General features: G+C 37.6%; 1 protein-coding gene across 3 annotated transcripts in view; it reads right to left on the reverse strand.

The window, feature by feature from the left end:
* Positions 1-19,163, reverse strand: part of CNTNAP2 (contactin associated protein 2) — a 624,497-nt gene that overhangs the window by 328,466 nt on the left and 276,868 nt on the right. For 2 of the 3 annotated variants that reach the window (XM_072329822.1, XM_072329821.1), the window contains exons 7-8: positions 16,310-16,453; positions 2,523-2,787 (exon numbers count right to left, since the gene is read on the reverse strand). In XM_072329822.1, the coding sequence (XP_072185923.1) occupies positions 2,523-2,787; positions 16,310-16,453 (409 nt within the window). The remainder of the gene's footprint in view (positions 1-2,522; positions 2,788-16,309; positions 16,454-19,163) is intronic. The other variant, XM_072329823.1, reaches the window with a different exon arrangement.

The following is a 19,163-nucleotide window of genomic DNA, read 5'->3' on the forward strand; positions in this document are numbered from 1 at the left end:
TTCAAGTTTTCTTAAGTTCCTGTTGATATTACTGTGTTTAAAACATATTTTCACATGCCAAATTGAACAATGGACACTAAAACAAACAAACAAACAAAAAAAAAAAAACAACTCTCTAATAAATTCCAGTCAGTGTTATTGATGAACATTTGTATATCTTCACCATGGAATTAAGATTACACAAATAATAACACATAACTTTAGGAAAAAAAAAAAAAAAAAAAAAAAAAAAAAGCTGCCCTTTTTTGGCTAGATCACTAAGATTCCATACACTATATTTAAGTAACGTCTGTGTGTGCACAGGCACTTACTTGTGTACATGTTGAGATCTATTTACAAGCAACCTTTATTTTCTTACCTCATACTTAGGTTATGAATTTACTAAAAACAATTTACACAATGTAGAGAATGCCAAATCGTCAGAGTTGATCCAGGAATGCCTGAAAGTGAAACCAGATGATCATTGTGGTCCTTTTCAACCCAGGCTATTCTGCGATTATATGATTCTATGATTGAAATGAAAGTACAATTTAGAAAATCCATACAATCATAGAATTGTTTGAGTTGAAAAGGAATTTAAAAGATCATCCACTTCCAATTGCTTGCTATGGACAGGCACACCACTTGCTTGTTGATGTTACTCAAAATACTATCCAGTCTGCTCTTGAACACTTACACAGCTTCTCTGGGCAAAATATTCCAGTACCTCACCACATTCCTTGCAAATAGTTTCAAATTTAATTTACCCCCATTGCATGTAAAAATGTTGCTCCTTGTCAATGACCATGTAAAAATCACTTTCCATCCTTCTTGTAAACTTCTTCTAAGTAAGAAGTCTTCAATAATGTCTCTTCAGAGCTTTTTTTTTTTTTTTTTTTTTTTTTTTTTTGTAGAAGAGGTGCTCCAGACCATCTTAGTGGCCCTCTTCTGGACCTATTCTAACAGTTCCATGCCTTCTTGCGCTGTGGGCCCCAGTCCTGGATTCAGTACTCTAGATGGGCCCTCATGAGGGTAGAGCAGAGAGGGATAGTTAAGTCCCTCACCCTGATAGCCAGATATCTTTTGATTCAGAGTGGGGTGTATTTACCTTTCTGATCTGCAAGGACACATGCTCAAGTCATGTCCAATATTTTATCCACCAGAACCCACGTAGTTTTCTTCTGCAGAGCTGCTCTAAGCCCATTGATCACCAAGTCTGTGCAGATATTTGAGATTGTATCAACCCAGATACAGGACTTTTTACTTGGTTTTCTTGAACCATATGAGGTTCACATATGCTCAGTCCTCAAGCCTGTCTAGGTCTCTTTTGATGCCATCCTTTTCTTCTATTGTGTCAGCTTGGTATCAACCTTTCTGAGGGTGTACTCAGTCTTACTGGCTACTAAAGAACACTAGTTCGTATATAGACTCTTGAGGTACATGCACTCATCATTGGTTTCCACTTGGATACTGAGACATTAATGACAATTTTCTGGATGAGGCCACCCAGTCAATTCCTTTCTATTGTATGGTCCACCCTTCAAATTCTCAACTCTCCAATTCAGAGACAAAGATTATGATATGGGGTTGTGTTAAGGGCCTTACAGAAGCCCAGTTAGATGACACCAGTTGTTTTTCCCTTGTCCACTGTCACTGTTATAGAAGGACATCAAATTGGTCAGGCAACATGACATAAGTCATGTGGACTGTCTCTTTTCAATTCCTTATCTTCCATATGACTTAACATAGAATGTAGGAGAATCTGTTTCATAATCTTCCCAGGCACAGCTGTGAGACTGACTGGTGTGTAGTTCCCCGGGTCTTTCTTTCTACCTGTGATGTTTCCCAGACACTGGAGACTTCACCTGCCTGACTTAACTTTTGAAATATAATAGTGAGTGATTCAGCAGCTATATCAGCTGGATCCCTCTGGACCCTAGGATTCATCAAGCAATTTTATGAAGTGTATGAACTGAAATGAACACGCATCCTACCTTCCTGAAGCAGACCTAATGTTCAGGAAGTCTTTCACACAGCATTTCCCAAGTACTCCTTAGGTAAGTAATGAAAGCTGTTACTTCTCCAATATGATCATACAGTATGCTTAGAAAATGCCATAGTTTTTTCATACTGGCCTTGTGTTTGTAACAGCTTGCAAAGTTTCTTTATTACTAGACTGTTCTCAGCAAGAGTATATATTACTCTCTCCTGATGAAACAAAGTGTTTTTTGCACAGAAGACTGAACAAGTTGTGGAAGAAAGAAAAGGAGAGGCCTTGCAGGCAAGGAGTGAAATGTCTTCTCTATTTGCTCAGAATATAAATGTTTGTGGTTTCTTTCTTTCTTTTTTAACAACTTTCTTTTTTAGCAACTTCTTTTTTAACCCTTGCTCAGTAAAACACACAGTAAAGGATTTGATTCAGTGTGAATAAGTATGCAGATGTAAATTTGATTCTTAAATTTGAAGAAGAGTTTTTCCAATTTTGAAACCTATGATGCTTTTAATCAAAGCCAACAAAATTGTTATCAATTGGAAACACTTACCTGATGAGATATCTATTTGATTCTTCTTGGCTTGGGTGACATTTATATGGATGCTGACCTTGCCTTCATTAATGTCAATCTCAACATTCCCCAGACCATCTGCAAAGTTGCTGAAGACAAGAAGTCCATTGGGATTCCAGGTTCGGAAAAGGAAACTGACTGAAAACACATCCTGGCTTGGGCGTCCAGGAACTTCAAGGTAACTGGTGGCATTGAAAAAGACAGGCACTGTATGTGGCTCCACACAAGAAAAACTTAAATTTCCCTGAGTAAAATACACACACAAAAACAAACAAACAAAAAAACAACAAATAAAAAAAAAAACAACACAAACAAAACAAAACAAAAAACACATAAGTAAAATTGTAAGATTCCACTAAATTCATAGACAGTTCTAGAGAAGTATTCTAGGTTTCATTTAATTCAGAGTTTACTGTGGTAAAAGTAAATATGTAAAAAATGTAAATTGTAAAAATGTATTATTAATATCATTATTGTTATTAATTTGATGTATTTGCTGATATTTCTGTTTTTCCTAGAGGCTTGTGCCAAAGAAGTGGCTTAATTGTATTCTGCACTGTACATATGTGTAGTGAGATGTACACTGTGCCCTTTAAATTGTCATCTAAGATAAACTTTGCGTGAAAACATTAATATTCCCATTTCAAAGAGAAAGAAAATAATCAGAGAGAAACTTGAACCTATCCATGGTCATCAAAGATACCTGTAAGAGGGTAATTGCACATGTTTTCATGAAAATGAAGTCAAGCTTCCAAAATATCCTTAAATAAACAAGTCATTGTACATGTACAATGCGCAAGGCTGTAAAAGAAAGACATACAATAACTTGTGAGCAACTATCTTCACTGTTACCTTGTCTGCTGGATTATTTTAAAAAAGCAAATGCTTTAATTCTTGGAGTTTGTAATCTGTAAAATTTCACTTCTAGGGAAAATGACAAAAATCTACTCAACTATCCTGAATTTAGAAGTTTTAAAATATATCTGTAAATAAGACCAGAGCCAAAGACATGAAATATTCACTCAGGTTCTAATGTCTTTTCTCCTGAGAGAGGACGTCAAACCATACTGTAGACAAGATTTTTTTGTTTTCCTTTGAAATAATAATCAATGTGTAGCCCTCACTTTATTACTTCATAACATAATGCATTTACCTAAGGCAATCTATCTCCAGGACTGACATTTTAATTAATCAGTGCATACAAAGACTTTTTCTACTGAAGAACAGAACTATGTGGCAAAGTGGACTGTATTTTATGGTTGGTTTTTCTGATGTATTGTGGCAAACTCATATGCTGAAGTAATTTCAGTTTGATTTTCAGAAGGTAAGATTTTATCTGATACAGTACAGAAACAATAATGATGATCAGGGTAGCAGGTCTGTTGCTTTACTGCTTTATATTTCCACATTAAAAACTATTAAGGACCGAACAACAGTGTCAGAGGTACTTAGTTGTTTAGATATAACATTCACCTGAGTACTGTTTAGAATTCCAGTAGGAGTCACATAGTTAGATATTGTTACTATGTACATATTTTTAAACTCCACCTTACTGATTTTTTTTTAATTATTACATTATTATTTTTATTTTTTTTTAATTTATGGTGCATTTTGAAACCAGACTGTAAGTTTGAAAAATCTGTATGAGGATGTCCTAAATAAATCTTAGAAATACTTGTTTTCAATTTGATCATTTAATCTATAACATGAGTTAGAGAAATGACAACTGCTTTTTCAGTAAAGACAAGGGAACTCCCTTTGGCTGCTCTGAAAATCTGCTCAATTTTTTTTTTTTTCCAATTGAAAAGTAGCCCAGAGGTTTTGTTTGTTTGTTTGTTTGTTTTTTCAGCTTACTAAGCAGAATTTCCAAATAGCAAACATGTTTATTTGGATACTGTTAATCTGAGCATTTCCAAATGTGCCATACATATCCATAAATATTTTTTTATTCAATCATAGATTTAACAGAAAGAAAAAACAAAAACAAACAAACAAAAAAAACCCCTAGAGATCAACTGAAGTATAATTTGTAATCCTACGATAACATTCTCAGTAGAAAATTCACATTAGGATTAAAAAAATTTATTCTGTTTCCATGTTAGGGAAGTCCTGCATGGAAACAGAGGGTGTAGTGGAATTCCAGGTTGACAGCCTGAACCAATGGATGACCTACATGAGTACGTGAGTGCTGGGAGTGGCGTGGGGGTCTGGAGCCACCCTACATCAGTGCAGTCTGAGTCTGCAAGGGTTCCTACTTCCATCTGCCGTTCTCTCCTGTGGCATGACTGTAGGAATGGGGGACTGTCCTCAACTTTTCTCTTTCTCCAAACTGTTACCGGGACGGGGGAGTGAATTCCTTGGTGATATCTTTTCTATCTTGGGACTCATACTCTTTAACGTCTTTATCTATGACCAGGTGGGATCAAGTGCACAGGAGTGAAGTTGACACCAAACTGAGTGATACAGTTAATGTGACAGAAGGGAGAGATACCAGCTTGAAAAGTGAGCCTATGTAAACCAAATGAGATTCAACAAACCAAAATGTGATGATCAGAGTACCTCTCCTATAAAGAAAGGCTGAGGGAACTGGGCTTGTTTAGCTTAGAAAAGGTAAAATAAAAAGAAAGATCAAGGAAGATCTTATTGTGGCCTTCTGATTCTTCAAAGGAGCATATAAACATAAATATAAAAAGGACAGGGTACAACTGTTTACATGGGTGGATAGTGATAGGACAAGGGGAAATAGTTTTAAACTAAGACAGGGGAGATTTAGATTAGATATTAGGAATTTTTTTTACCCAGAGGGTGGTGATGCTCTGAAACAAGTTGCCCAAGAATGTTGTGAATGCCCCATCCCCAGAAGCATTCAAGGACATGGATGTGGATGTGGCTTTGGGTAGCATGGTCTAGCATAGCTTGGCAACCCTGTACATAGCAGGGGGGTTGAAACGAGATCATCATTATGGTCCATTTCAACCCAGGGCAGTCTATGATCATATGTAAGCCATGATCACCTTAAATCCCAAACACAACACCATGTGAGTTTCCAGGAAAAAAAAAAAAAAAGTAAAAATAATAATAATAAAAAAAATTATCTGTTCCATAATCTTCCCTGGCACTGAGGTGAGAATGATAGGTCTACAGCTACCAGGACCATCTTGAAGATGGACATCACATTTGCCAGACTCCAGTCCACTGGCACATTTCCAGTTGGCCAGGACTGCCAAAGAATGATGGAGAGTGGCTTGGCAATCACATCTGCCAACTCTCTCAGCACTCTAGGGTGCATTCCATCTGGCTCTGTAGACTTGTGAGTGCCCAGCTTTTGGAGCAGGTCCAAAACCATCTCATCATGGATTATGCAGGGCCTATTCTGTTCCCCATTTGTATCTACCAGCACAGGGGTCTGTGTTCCCAGGGAGCAACAAGTCTTACTTACTTAGTGTTTAACAGACTAAGGCAAAGAAGGCATTAAGTACTTCAGCCTTATCCTGATCCTTGGTGACCAAGTTGCCCTCAGCGTCCATCAAGGAATGGAGATTCTCCCTAGCCCTCCTCTTGCTGCTTATATATTTATAAAAGTGTTTATTGTTGTCCTTTACCTTAGTGGCCAAGTTCAGTTCTAGCTGGGCTTTGAATTTTCTAATTTTCTCTCTGCACAGCTTCACTACACACCTGTAACCATCGTAACTAGCTTGCCCACGCTTCCAGAGACCACAAACTGTCCTTTTGCTCTTGAGTTCGAGCCAAAGGTCTCTGTTCAGCCAGTCCGGCCTCCTTGCCCACCAGCTTGCCTTCTGTGACTTGGGGATGGTCAGCTCCTAGACCTTTAAAATTTTACTTCCTTAAAGTATTTCCAGCCTTCCTGGGCTCCCACACCATCCAAACCTACCTCCCAAAGGATCCTCCCAGCCATGGTATGAAAAAGGCCAAATTCTGCCCTCTAGAAGTCCAATGTGGCAGTTCTGCTGACTCCCCTCTGTGGTTCAACTAGGATCAAAAAATCTATCATGTTGTAATCACTCTGTTCCAGATGGTCTCCAACCTTTACATCCCCCACAAGACCTTCTCTGTTAAGAAACAGTGGGTTCCGGATTTTGCTTCCTCACTTTCTGTGAGAAATGTTCAAGTGTGTCCAGCCCATCTGGCTGAGTATTTCAATAGTCGAAACAAAAATGTACTCACTACTCAAGAACAACAGTCAGCTGCCTCCGTGGTGGTGCAGATGGCCTTGAATAGGCTAAATATAACTGAAGCAGTTCTTACTGATGAAAATCAACTATTGTATGATTGTACTGAAGAACTGGAAAGACAGGTCACAATTTTGAGAGCAAAAAAACCTACTCAGGTCATTCTCCTACAAAAAATCCAGAATATCTCTCCAGAAATTGCTGGGGGACCCTGTGCAAGAGAATCCACAGAATCTGGACTCTGTAAATGAAAGCACTAAAAGGTCAGATCTTGAAGCTCAGCTAGAGCTAGATCCCTTTGAGGTCACACCAGTTGTAACTCTAAAACCAACCAACCAAAAAAAATGCAGGATAGGCCAGTGGGGCTGCCCCCTGACCAGTGGCCCCCTGCCCAGAGCACACTGTATGTAACAGCTTGCCCATACATGGCAGCTGAATTAATGGATTTTGTTCAGCGGTTTAGACAAAAATGAAGAGTGTGCCACTGTGGCTGCTCTGATTGTATGTCATAGGGGCAGAAAGCACTGTAGTGAATGGATCAGAAATTTCAAAACTGGCATCCATTACCACTCACCCTGAGTTCATGAAAAGACTATATGCAACCATCCAACATAATGATGAAAATCATTCCTTTATTACATGGTTAATGGCTGCATGCCTTGCAACGCGAACAAGAGTGATATACCATTAAATACTAGCCTATGGTCCTCTATGGACGACTTGCAAAACTACATTCAGGAATTAGGCATGAAGGAGACAATGTATGAGGAGGATTTTGAGAGCCCAGACTTGATGAAATTTTCAGCAGGAATAAGGGACCTCATCCTTCAGCACGCTCCACCACACCAGTATGTTACTTTGGCATCAACACTGCCCTAGTGGCCTCAGAGGCCATGATACAATAGGTCACCCAATTGATGGCAGATCTGGGAAAGACAGAGCACCTATGGGACACGCCCAATGTCCGAATGGTGGTGGAAAAGTCAGACATCTATCCACCACCACAACTTAGGATACCTGCCCCTAAGGTAATTCAATCTGGAGCCATCAGGGTCTCAAGAAAACAAATGTTCAGTGACCTGATTAGAGCAGGAGTTCAATTTCAAAAGACTGATGGGCAGCCTAATCAGGTCTTATTACAACTATGGAAACAGTTACCAAACAGTCAGAGATTCCAACACTCACCTCAGATGGAAGCAGCTAGACTCATAGAATGAATTCTGCAAAACATGCGGAATCTAGAAGACTTCATAGTCCCATTGAAAAAACATAAGCCTCCTCAGATGGCCCGGGCAGCCACAGATAAGCTGTCAGAGGAAAAAGACTTAGGGATTGCAAAGCTGATGGCATGACAGAGAAGCCAAAATTCCCCAAGACTAGGGTCTCTAGAGGGAACTGGAGTCTCCATGTTGAACTAATGATTCATTGGTCCCCAAATGTGCAGTGGGTTATGACATACTGCAGCAGAAACACCAGTTATATATGGTGACCCAAACCAATTTTCAGGCACTAAGGTGTGGGTTTGGTGGGCTTGGGGGCAGATGATCCCTGTAACCCAGACATGGTTGAAACAGGAGGTTGGGCGTCTACCACCCCGGGAGTACAAGGTGTCTATTGCCTCAGTTCCAGAGTACATATTGGGGACAGACATCCTGTCAGGTCTGACTCTCCAAACCACTGAAGGAGAGTTCAGATTGAGGGAAAGATGTATTAGCATACAGGCAGTGCAGTCAATCATAAGGGTTCATGCAAAAATCGAACCTAATTGTTTGCCAGAACTGCACTGGATCACAAATACAAAGCAGTATAGACTCCTGGGTGACTGAGAAGAAACTACTAAGACTGTGCAGCAACTGGAGAGAGAAGGGATCATTAGACCCGCACACAGCCCATACAACTCCCCTATATGGCCAGTCAGAAAGTCAGATGGTATGTGGTGAATGATAGTAAAATACAAAGAACTAAATAAAGTCATGCCACTGATCCATGTGGTGATACCCAACATCACCTCCCACATAGATACATTAAGTACAGAGATAGACACATATCACTGTGTACTGGATCTGGCAAATGCAAAAGGATGGGCTATAAATCAACAAAAAGTACGAGAACCAGGGCTATCAGTTAAATTCCTGGGTGTTGTGTGGTCAGGTAAGACCAAGGGGTTACCCAATGCAACCATAGATAAGATCGAAGCCCTCATTTGCCCTACATCAACAAAGACCAATTTGGTGGCTTCCTATGTTGGAGTGATGGCATCAGTGGACAAACAAATAACAGCAGATGTCCTCTACTTAGGCTTCTGCAAAGCCTTTCATATGGTCCTTAAATATGTTTCCTTCTTGAGACTCATACTATTCAGTATCGTTATCTATGACCTAGTGGGATTGAAAGCACTCTCAGCAACTTTGCAGTTGACACCAAACTGAGTGATACAGTTAATGTGACAGAAGGGAGAGATACCAGCCAAAGGGACCAGAAAGAGCTTGAAAAGTGGGCCTACGTAAAACCAAATGAGATTCAACAAACCAAAATGTGAGGTGTTGCCACTTGGGCTGGAGCGATCTCAGATATATATGTGCAGAGTGGGAGAAGAACTTGTTGAGGGCAGCTCTGTCAAATAGAACCTGGGAATCCTGGTGGATGAAGAGCTGGATATGAGACAGCAGTGTGCACTTGCAATTTGGAAGGCCAATGGTATACTGGACTGCCTCATAAGAAAGGCAGCCAACAGGGTAACAGGAGGCAATTATCTCCCTCAGTTCTGTCCTTGTGAAGTAGCACCTGAAATACCGTGCCCAGGTCCGAGGTTCTGATGACAATAAAGACATGGAGCCGTTGGAATGGGTGCAGAGTGCAGCCACGAAGACGATCTGAGGGCTGGAGCACCTCTCCTGTGAGGAACTTGGGCTTATTTATAGTGGAGAGGAGGACTGTTTTTTCTGGGAGATCTCACTGTGGCCTTCCAGTACTTGAGAGGAACTTATGAACAGGCAGAAAATCAACTATTTACATTGTTTGATAGTGACAGCAGGCAGGCAGGAATGGTTTTAAACTAAAAGAAAGGAGACTTAGGTTAGATGTTAGGAGGAAATTTTTTATGCACTGTGGTAAGGCACTGGAAAACGTTGCCCAGAGAAGATGTGGGTGCTCTTCCCTTAGAGGCATTCAGGTCCAGGCTAGATGGGGCCCTGGGCAACCTGATCTAGTGGCTGGCAACTGTGCCCATCTCAGAGCATTGGAACCACATGATATTCAAGATCCCTTCTAACCTAACAAAATTTTATGATTTTAAAATGAAAGCTGAAACTCCAATTGACTACAGTTGTTGTTGTTTTCTTGTTGTTATATACTTTGCTTCTTTTTCCATGCTTGTTCTTCTCACTGAACACTTGCATTAAGATAGGCAATAAGCAAGTTATTTTTTTACTCACTATTTATGATTGTTATTGTTATTATTTTATTAACAGTGCCTTTTTACCCCATAGAGAATTAAAATCTTTCCTAAATTTGACAATTTGACATCAGCACTTATTCACAGAGGGAAATGTAAAGTACATTCTCAATCTTATAGCAGAGGGAGCTGTGAAAGACAAAATTATTTTTCTTTTTTCGTCTCAAAGCTTGCTTCGTGAGGCCTTTCTGGTGATAAGACTGACTGACAACTGCTAATTATCCAGGGGTGTGAATGACGGGTATCACCATACCACAGCACCTCTGGTTATGATTGCGAAGACAAGCAGAAGCAGGACAAGCAGTCTTTTTTCAGGGGTGCTGCTTGAAGGAGCTGACCACTGCAAAAGGTGATAATGCTTGTGCATGGCAACGGAGGCACCACTTCCTGCTTGTTTTTCTGTTGGGCCAGGAATGTCACACTAAACTGGGAGAAAAGAAGAAGAAGAAGAGAAAACCCACAGAAATGGGGGATAAAAGGCCCTCACTAAACTAGGGACTTTGAAGACAAACTCCCAAAGGCACCTTTGACAGAGAATTCCCTGAGGGGAAAACCTCTTCAGAAGAACCTCCGGATGCCTGCTTGCTGCGGAGCTTCCTGGCTTTCTCCCATCCCCCACGGTGATCAGACGAGTTCCTGAGATAAAGGGACCTACTATGTACCTCTCTGGAACCACGGTGGTGACTATCTCTTTTGCTCTCTACAGACACTCCTTGCTTACATTTCCTGTCATTCCTATCATCCAACTTCCCTTCCCCATTTCTCTGAACAGCTAGGACTTGTAATAAACTAGTTGGACCAACATTTGAACCATTGTTTCTTAATCTCACACCAGGTATTCATATACCAAAGAACCTTGTCTCCCTCCTATAAATTGGAGCGAGACAGGAACCTTTTATTTATTTATTTATTGTGACTACCAAGAGATCTTCTATTAGAAAGTAACTTCACAGATCCTATCTGCAGTTTCAAAGACAGACAAATGTCAAGCTTAATGCAAGAAGGCAAGCAAATGATTAAATAAGGAAGAGCACCTTGAAGAGAAATATTTTATAATTCTACAAACTTCTCTAGGGAATGTGTTTTCCATTTCTGACACACACACACAAAAACAATACGTATTTTATCAGCATGCTCAAGGAAAAATAAGAACAAATTAATATGGCAATTAATGACCATGTATTCCAATATGTGGCTTAATGAGAGTTTGTAATACTCTGAGACTAATAGCCAGGTTGCTGTATTGTGCAATGAAAGATTTTTCTTAGGCACTAAGTGTATGACTTTCCAATTAAACCTTGTACTATGAGAAAATGTGCAAGTTCTACATCTGAAAATATGTAAAAGACTATGTTCAATATAAATCTACAATCTTGAAGAAAAATATATGATTGTTGGGTACTGAGCAACCTTTTGCTTCAGGTACTGTTTCAAAAATCTGATACAAATTTGACTAGATGTCAGTATTTTTAATCAGGCTTCAAAAATTGCTTGTTATCTATACAGACCTGACAGCAGGATTAATCTGCAAATCTCACTGGTTAATGATAATGCTTCAGTATACATTACTAATCATAGGGCTAAAAACTTTGCTCCTGACATTGTTTATGGAACTATGAAGCTTTACACAGCTGGCTCCAGATGATGCATTTGAAGACAAGTTTGGAACTCTCACACATATATTCTTCTCAGCCATGCTGCTGCTATCTACTGATATCAGCATATTGATTCAGGGACAGCCTAGCTGATTCCTGCATCTAAAATCTACAGAGTATTTTAGGAGAGTTGTTGTTGTTGTTTGTTTGTTTGTTTCAGGGGGCGGGGGTTGGGAAAGAAAAAAAAGAAAAGAAGTCCCTATAGACTTATAAATGCAAAATATTATTATTAATGTCATTAACAAAATGCTGAAATAACTTATAATACAAACAGTCCTACTCAGTCTTAGAGGAAAACCATAGGTTAGGATTTGCTACTTCAATTGTCTGCGAAGACACATTTTATCACTATTTTTTTTTTAGTTGATTCATTGTTTCCTTTGTAGATATACTTTGTTCTTCTCCAGAAATGCAGTCTTTCAAGCAACTTTTCATCCGGCGACATAAATAATTCTGTCAGCCTACTATGCTTTTCCTCACATTTAGTTTCAGACTCCAAATTCATCTTGTCACGTACTTACAGTGCATTATATATACATTTATTTAAAAAAAAAAAAAAAAAGCAACACAAAACAAAACAAAAAAACCCACAAAAACTAACAAACAAAAAACCCTAAAGCTTAAAACCTTGTACTTGTAAATATTTTGGCTAAATAAATAAATAAATGATAATAATGATACTAAAAAGTAGTTTATTTTTTATTCTACAATTTTAAAATGTTTTATTTTCCTTTTTGTTGTTGCTGTTGTTGTTTTGTTAAAATGGTGCTGTATTCTAAAAACACAAAAGAAAAAAAAAATTGGTTTCTGGCTCCATATACCTGCATTTGTATTCAAAGTAAACATACTTAAATGTAAACATTAATCATGCTGTGACTACACTTAAAACACCATATGAAATATTTTAGTAGAGAGATGGCAAATGTTGGTTCATTAAGAGCCTTGTTCACAATGCTACCTAATACCTAATAGATGATCACTATCTTTTTGAGCAAGAATCTACTTCAGAATAACCCACAGTTCCTCAGATAACAAATACAACGTGTTTTCTTACAAACGTATCCAACACCCATGAATTCCTCCAGCACAGCCCTACCAACACCATAGCAAGTTTGATTTGATTTTTCAGCTAAGTTACTTCAGCTGTTCAAAAATTATTTAAGTTTAATACAAATTTTAAAATGAAGCTTTAATTCATTACATGGAAATAGGAACAATAATACCAGATTTGATTCTCAATAGTGTTTAATGAAAGCACATAGCCTTTGGTCTACCTACCTAAATCAAAACAAATGAAAACACAAGATATTTTTGTTAGTTAATTAAAACAATTTCTGCTGTGCGACTGTATGTACAGGAGAGTGTCACATTCCTCAGCTTGTCCCTTTCTCCAAACTAGTACTAGGTGCCAGTAATGTAATGATATGATATAATTCCTTCTTTATATCTTTTCCTGTTGGGCCTATTTCTCAAATATAGGCTCTGTCATTGCCCTCATTTGCTCTATAGAAGGCAACAGCATTTTGTAAGAACTGGCACCTTATGGTTCAGTTACAGACACTAGCCACAGATGTCGTTTAAGTAACAATCAGAAAGCACTTCCTTAGGTATTTGTAAGTTTTTCTTGAACCGTTGTTATTATGAAGTACTGAGAACTTACACACAAGAAGGTGGCTTCCACATCCAGTTGGTACTCTCAAGATATCCTGATTCATAAGATGTTTGCACATAAAGCAGTTGCTTAGGCTGATTCTGCCAAATGCATTATTTGTTTATTTATTTATTTACATCAGTAAGCTCATTTACCCTGAACACTCTAACTGCATAAATGATTTCTTGAGGAAGTAACACATAATTCCTCTGTTACCCAAAACTGTATTTTCCCTGCTGAGCCGTTGAGATTAATCTGAACTGAATTATCAGTTCCCACTATGACTATAATTTACAAGAGAATTCCCTTTTCAAACAAAGCCCATTGGATACAGATTGCTCACTAGATCTTGCTAAAAGTTAGAACTAATCTTCAGCTTGTTTCTTTAAAAGAAACACTGTTTTGCAAAGAGTAAGAGATTCTTTCGTGTAGATTCAGAATAATTTGCTGAATAGCTCCGTGGGCAATGGGACATGCAAATCAAATATTTAGTGTGTATTTATACCAAACTATGTGCATTTATATTGAAAACCATACACAAGCTGATTATTTTCATTAATAGAAAATTACTGATTGGAAGACTTGCCTGCATGTTCTTTTTTATTATTATTTTTATTTATTTATTATTTCTTAGACCTGAAAAAAGCTGTAAACAAGAGTTAGAAATTAATGCTCTAGTAAGTCACTGACACTCCAATTTTTTTCTCATTCTTCTCTTTCCTATTCTTCTTTTTGTGTATGCTTATTATTTGCCTCATTTCTGTGAAAACAAATCAGTCTCCATTAATAAGAGCAAAAATTGTTTAAGTACGTTCATCTTATTCATTCTCCTTAAAGCTTTGCTGGCACTTATTCTATCACAGAGGACTGCAAAACTTCTTTGTTCCATATTGTTACCCTCTAAAGGTAAAATGAATAAATTGCTTAAGTAGATGTTGAAAGACTCTTAGTGATGCATTTATGTTTGTAACATCTATGTTTGTGAGACCTAGGGATTTTTATCAATTCTATTTTTGTTCCATGTAAAATCAAGATAAATTTTTTAATTTTTCTGGACATCCTCATTGTATAAATTCAATTTGTTTGTTCCCTTTCATTGTACAACTTCTGAAACCTGACAATAAAGACATTTTTCTTTTTGTTGCAAACCTCATTTTTTATTCTTCTTCCATCTGTTTTTGTTTGTTTTCCCTATGATACTTCTTATAGCCTTACCAATTGAACACTTTGCTTGTGTTCAACTTCATTGCATGTTATTTGCTTTTCTTTTTTGCTTAGGTCAGGGTTTGTCTGCTGTTATGCATCTGCACAGTTCCTACAATGGAACTTTGGATTGCTTAAGTGCCAGCATCATAAATATGATTAACAACAACAGTAGTTTCAACTTAGTATTTCTCATGATAAATCAGGTTCAGAACCAGAAGAAAAAAAGTTTTTCTAAGAAACATAAAAATCCATGTTGATTTAATTAGTGAAACTAATTTTGTTTTTGAAGTGCCCCCGGAAGGGGTGGAGCTTGACTCCACCTCCTCTAGACCTCATTTAAGGGATGACCACTACTAAGGCTGCATCTCTTGGTGATTGCTCCTTTGTGGAGGTTGTCTCAGCATTTCTTGTCAGACTGAAGGCTTTCTTATGCGTGATTTTTTCCTTTAAATAACCTTTTGGATGTTTTCTACCATCTTTATGTTATTGTTACTGTACAATAACCTTTTGAATTTTATTTTCCATCTTTATGTTATTGTCACTGTACAAATTGCATAGAAATAGGACACAGTCACTTATTGTTTGCAGGCCTGTAGACTTTCTTTAAGCACAAACAGGACCAAATTCAAGGAATTACCATTGTTAGAAAAAAGACTTGCTTTCCTTAAAAGATGATCTATTGTGCTCATAATCATTTGCACCTTTGCTCATCTGAGTCATTTTAAATGAAATTCTTAAGTTATAATTAAAAACTAAAGGAAAATTCTCTGAAAAACATGTCACTTATTTAGACAACATGAGCTTCTTCAAATGAATTTTTACTTGCTTCATTTTTAACTTTATCACCAGGCAATGAATTTTGTTCTGTTTCCTAGCTATTACCTTCAGGAACCAACAAACCATGTATCTGAATTCTATCTTTTCCTCAACTGGTCTATTCAAGTTTTCTTCAGAAAGATGTTTTTATAGGCACTCTACATCTCAAATTCAGAGTGACAACAGATTTATTTCCTACCTACATTGCTCATTTAATCCACTAACTCTTAATATTGCGTAGATCTTTAAAAATATAGAAATGAAAGTACTTTCCTAAGCAACTCTTACAGAAAGACACAAGTTTAAACATGAAAGCAACTATGAATGCTTTAGCAAGAGAAAAAATAAAATAAAATAAAAAATTAAAAAAGAATGTAATGTTAATAATCTGTAATGTTAACAGCTAAGTAACAGTTTTGAAGTTTAATATCTTGATCTTGGAGAGCTTCCATAAAATGGTTCTGAGCTATCCCTTTTAAATGATTTTGCACACCCAAGTATCTTGCTCTGTAGGGATGGAAGATACCAGGATTTACAACCTTGATATACTGCAATTGATTTAACAATAAATACTGTCTATCCTGGTTCTGGATTAATATAATATGGAAGGAAAGCAAGAAGGTAGTTATTGATCTGGTGGCTTTCTTTTAAAAAACATTACTCTGAACTCGAAGGCTAAATCTGGAATGCTGAAACTTAAATTCCATGATTTCAGTACATCTGCCAGACACAGTCAATAATTTTCCTTAGAAAGAGAAACAGAAGTGTAGGTGATGATAAAATTATGTTCTTACCATATTAGAAGGTTCCAATTTCTTCCTTTTAGCAAGGTCAGTGATATTATTGCCATTGTAGTTGATGCTCTCCATACAGCCTTTGAAATTTTTCCTACTGTTAGAACTTGGCTTCCCAGAAAAAGGCATGCCTCCAAAGGTTATCTTTGAATGTATCAAAAAATGAAAGATAGTTACTGGAGAACAAAGGCTTAGAATCTTCATTTACTAGAAAAAGAAAGTATCAGACAAGTACTGGAAAAGCAGGAAAAAGTCTATGATGAAGTCACAATTGCAAATATTTTTTGGTGGTAAACCCTATCCGTTATTAGGTTTTCCCAAATAAAGAGAAGAAATATCACAGTTACTCACATATGGACTGATTTTCTGATCACTACTGCTCAGTACCTGTTTCAAATATTCTAACAGCTTGAAATAAATGCCCATTTCAGTAATTTTTCAACAAAAGTAAATTAGAAATTAGTTGGATAGATAGCCTGATTTGAATCATTCACTCAGCTCTAAATGTATACCAGAGCTTAGAATACAGTGTAGCAGTTGTGGGCTTCACTGCAATGTATTTGCTTTCTATAATACTTACGTATTTATTTTATCTAGCAGAATTTTATATAATCACACAGTTCTAAATACTACCTCCTGTTAACAGGCTCACCTTCCACTATTGAGAACGTGATTTTATCATATAGTTATGGTCAATAAGAAATTACCAGCTAATTTAGTAAGCCAAAAAAGAAACATTTATTCATGACCAATTTAATTACCCTGGGTTACCCAGAGACACTAGTGTTAAAACTCTAAGAAAAAATAAATATTCTACAAACTAAAATTGCTCATTTCCTCCAGTTACTCCATAGAGACTACACAGGCTTCTACAACATCAGTGTCTTTCTGAATGTTTGGAAGCTACACTCTTTCATAAATATTTTGCAGCCCAAATGTGAAGAATAAAGGATTCATGAGATTTATCTTTGTAATCTACGTTAAGTATTTATATTAAATATATTAAGTCATAAATAGTGATTACAACTAGAATTCCTAGCCCAATAAATCTTACAAGCATTCCTGCTTGCAGTCTCTTGCTGAGATTTGGTAGACCCAAGCCTTCAAGTGTAATTCATTGTTAGCTCAATTGGTTATTACTGATAACATGAAAATGCACCTCAAGGGACTTATTTTAAAATACAAAATAGGAGACTTTGGCACTGCATACAAGAACTATATCATTTCAACTACTCCACTGCAAACTAAGGGTTTTATAAATAGTACACACCAGCTACTTAAGAATACTTTGCATGCGCATCCTCAGGTGTCCTATGTTAATTTGACTTGACTTTGAGGAGAAAAAAAAAAAAAAAACAAACAACAAAACACAACAGAACCGGAGAACGTAATTGTATTATTTTGTTGTTGTCAAATGATCTTCTTGGGATTCTGACCAAAACAGCGTTAGTAACACACTGGTGTTTTATCTTCTGCTGAACTGTGCTTACATAGTATCAAAGATTTTTAAGTTTCTCGTGTTTCCCTACCAGTGAGTAGACTGAGAATACATAAAAAAAAATTGGGATGGGACACACCCAGGACAAATGACCCCATTTTACCAAAGAGATATCACAGAATCATAGGGGTTGGAAGGGACCCCCAGAGATCAAGTCCAACCCCCCTGCCAAAGCAGGTTCCCCACACCACATCACAAAGGTAGGCTGGCAGGCAGGTCTTGAGTACTTCCAGAGAAGGAGACTCCACAACTCCCCTGGGCAGTCTGTTCCAGTGCTCCATCACCCTCACCATAAAGTTCTTGTGCACATTCATGCAGAACTTCCTATGCCCTATTTTCTGCCCATTGTATCCTACAACGCTTGACTTTTTGCTCAGTAGCAAGCTCAGTGAAGGTAGGAGGAAAGTAGGGATGTCTGGAATTACAGTATGAAAAACTGTTTTGATTCACTGAGATCTACCATCTGTAGATTAACTTATCACATGGGCAATGTATTTAAATGTTGTCTAACATCAAAAGTCAGTGAGTTAATTGAGAGGAAAACATGGAGAACTCAAGGCTCTGCCTTTCATATGAACCACAGAATGTCTTCATATGTGTTAAAACAATTTCCATTAAACATGAAAAAAATCTGTGTACATGGAAATTGAAATGTACCTTTGGGACCTGCCAATGAGGTGTCTAATGTCAAAAAAGAGAGAAAACTGCACCTTCTGGATTCCATTCTTGCTGCTTATAATACATTTATTACATCCATATACAACATAGATAAGTAAATTGGCTTATGGCACCCTAACATTTTCTGTTGTTCAATCAATTGAAAATCTTTAATAAAATCAACTTATATGACTTTCCAGTAGCACAGTTCAAATCTTCTATTTCCAATGAATGGCTCAACACTCCAGATGATGGAATGAAGTTGCTAAACAGGACTGGGCCCAGAATTCATCACTGAGGTATTTTGCTTACTCCTGGTTTCCAGTTAAAACTTGCTGCCCACTGCGCTCTATCTCTGATCATTCAGCCAGTTTTGGATCCACCTCACAATCTTCTCATCCAGTTCATATACTTCAGCAGCTTCTCTGTGAGGATATTATAGGAGACAGGGTCAAAGGCATTACTGAAGTCCACATAGGCAATGTAGTTTGTTTTCCCCTCATCCATTAGATTTGCCATTTCATCATAGAAGCTAGGTTGGTCAAACAAGTCTTCAGAGTGAAACAATGCTGACAGAATCTGTTTTCTGTCCTTCACGTGCCTGGAAACAGGTTCCAGGATTAGCTGTCCATTCACCTTCCCAGGGAACAACAGGAATTTCACTGGCATGTAATTCTCTGGCCCCACCCTATACTTTCT

The sequence above is a fragment of the Excalfactoria chinensis genome, chromosome 2 (assembly GCF_039878825.1).
Source record: "Excalfactoria chinensis isolate bCotChi1 chromosome 2, bCotChi1.hap2, whole genome shotgun sequence".
In the NCBI taxonomy this organism is placed as follows: domain Eukaryota; kingdom Metazoa; phylum Chordata; class Aves; order Galliformes; family Phasianidae; genus Excalfactoria; species Excalfactoria chinensis.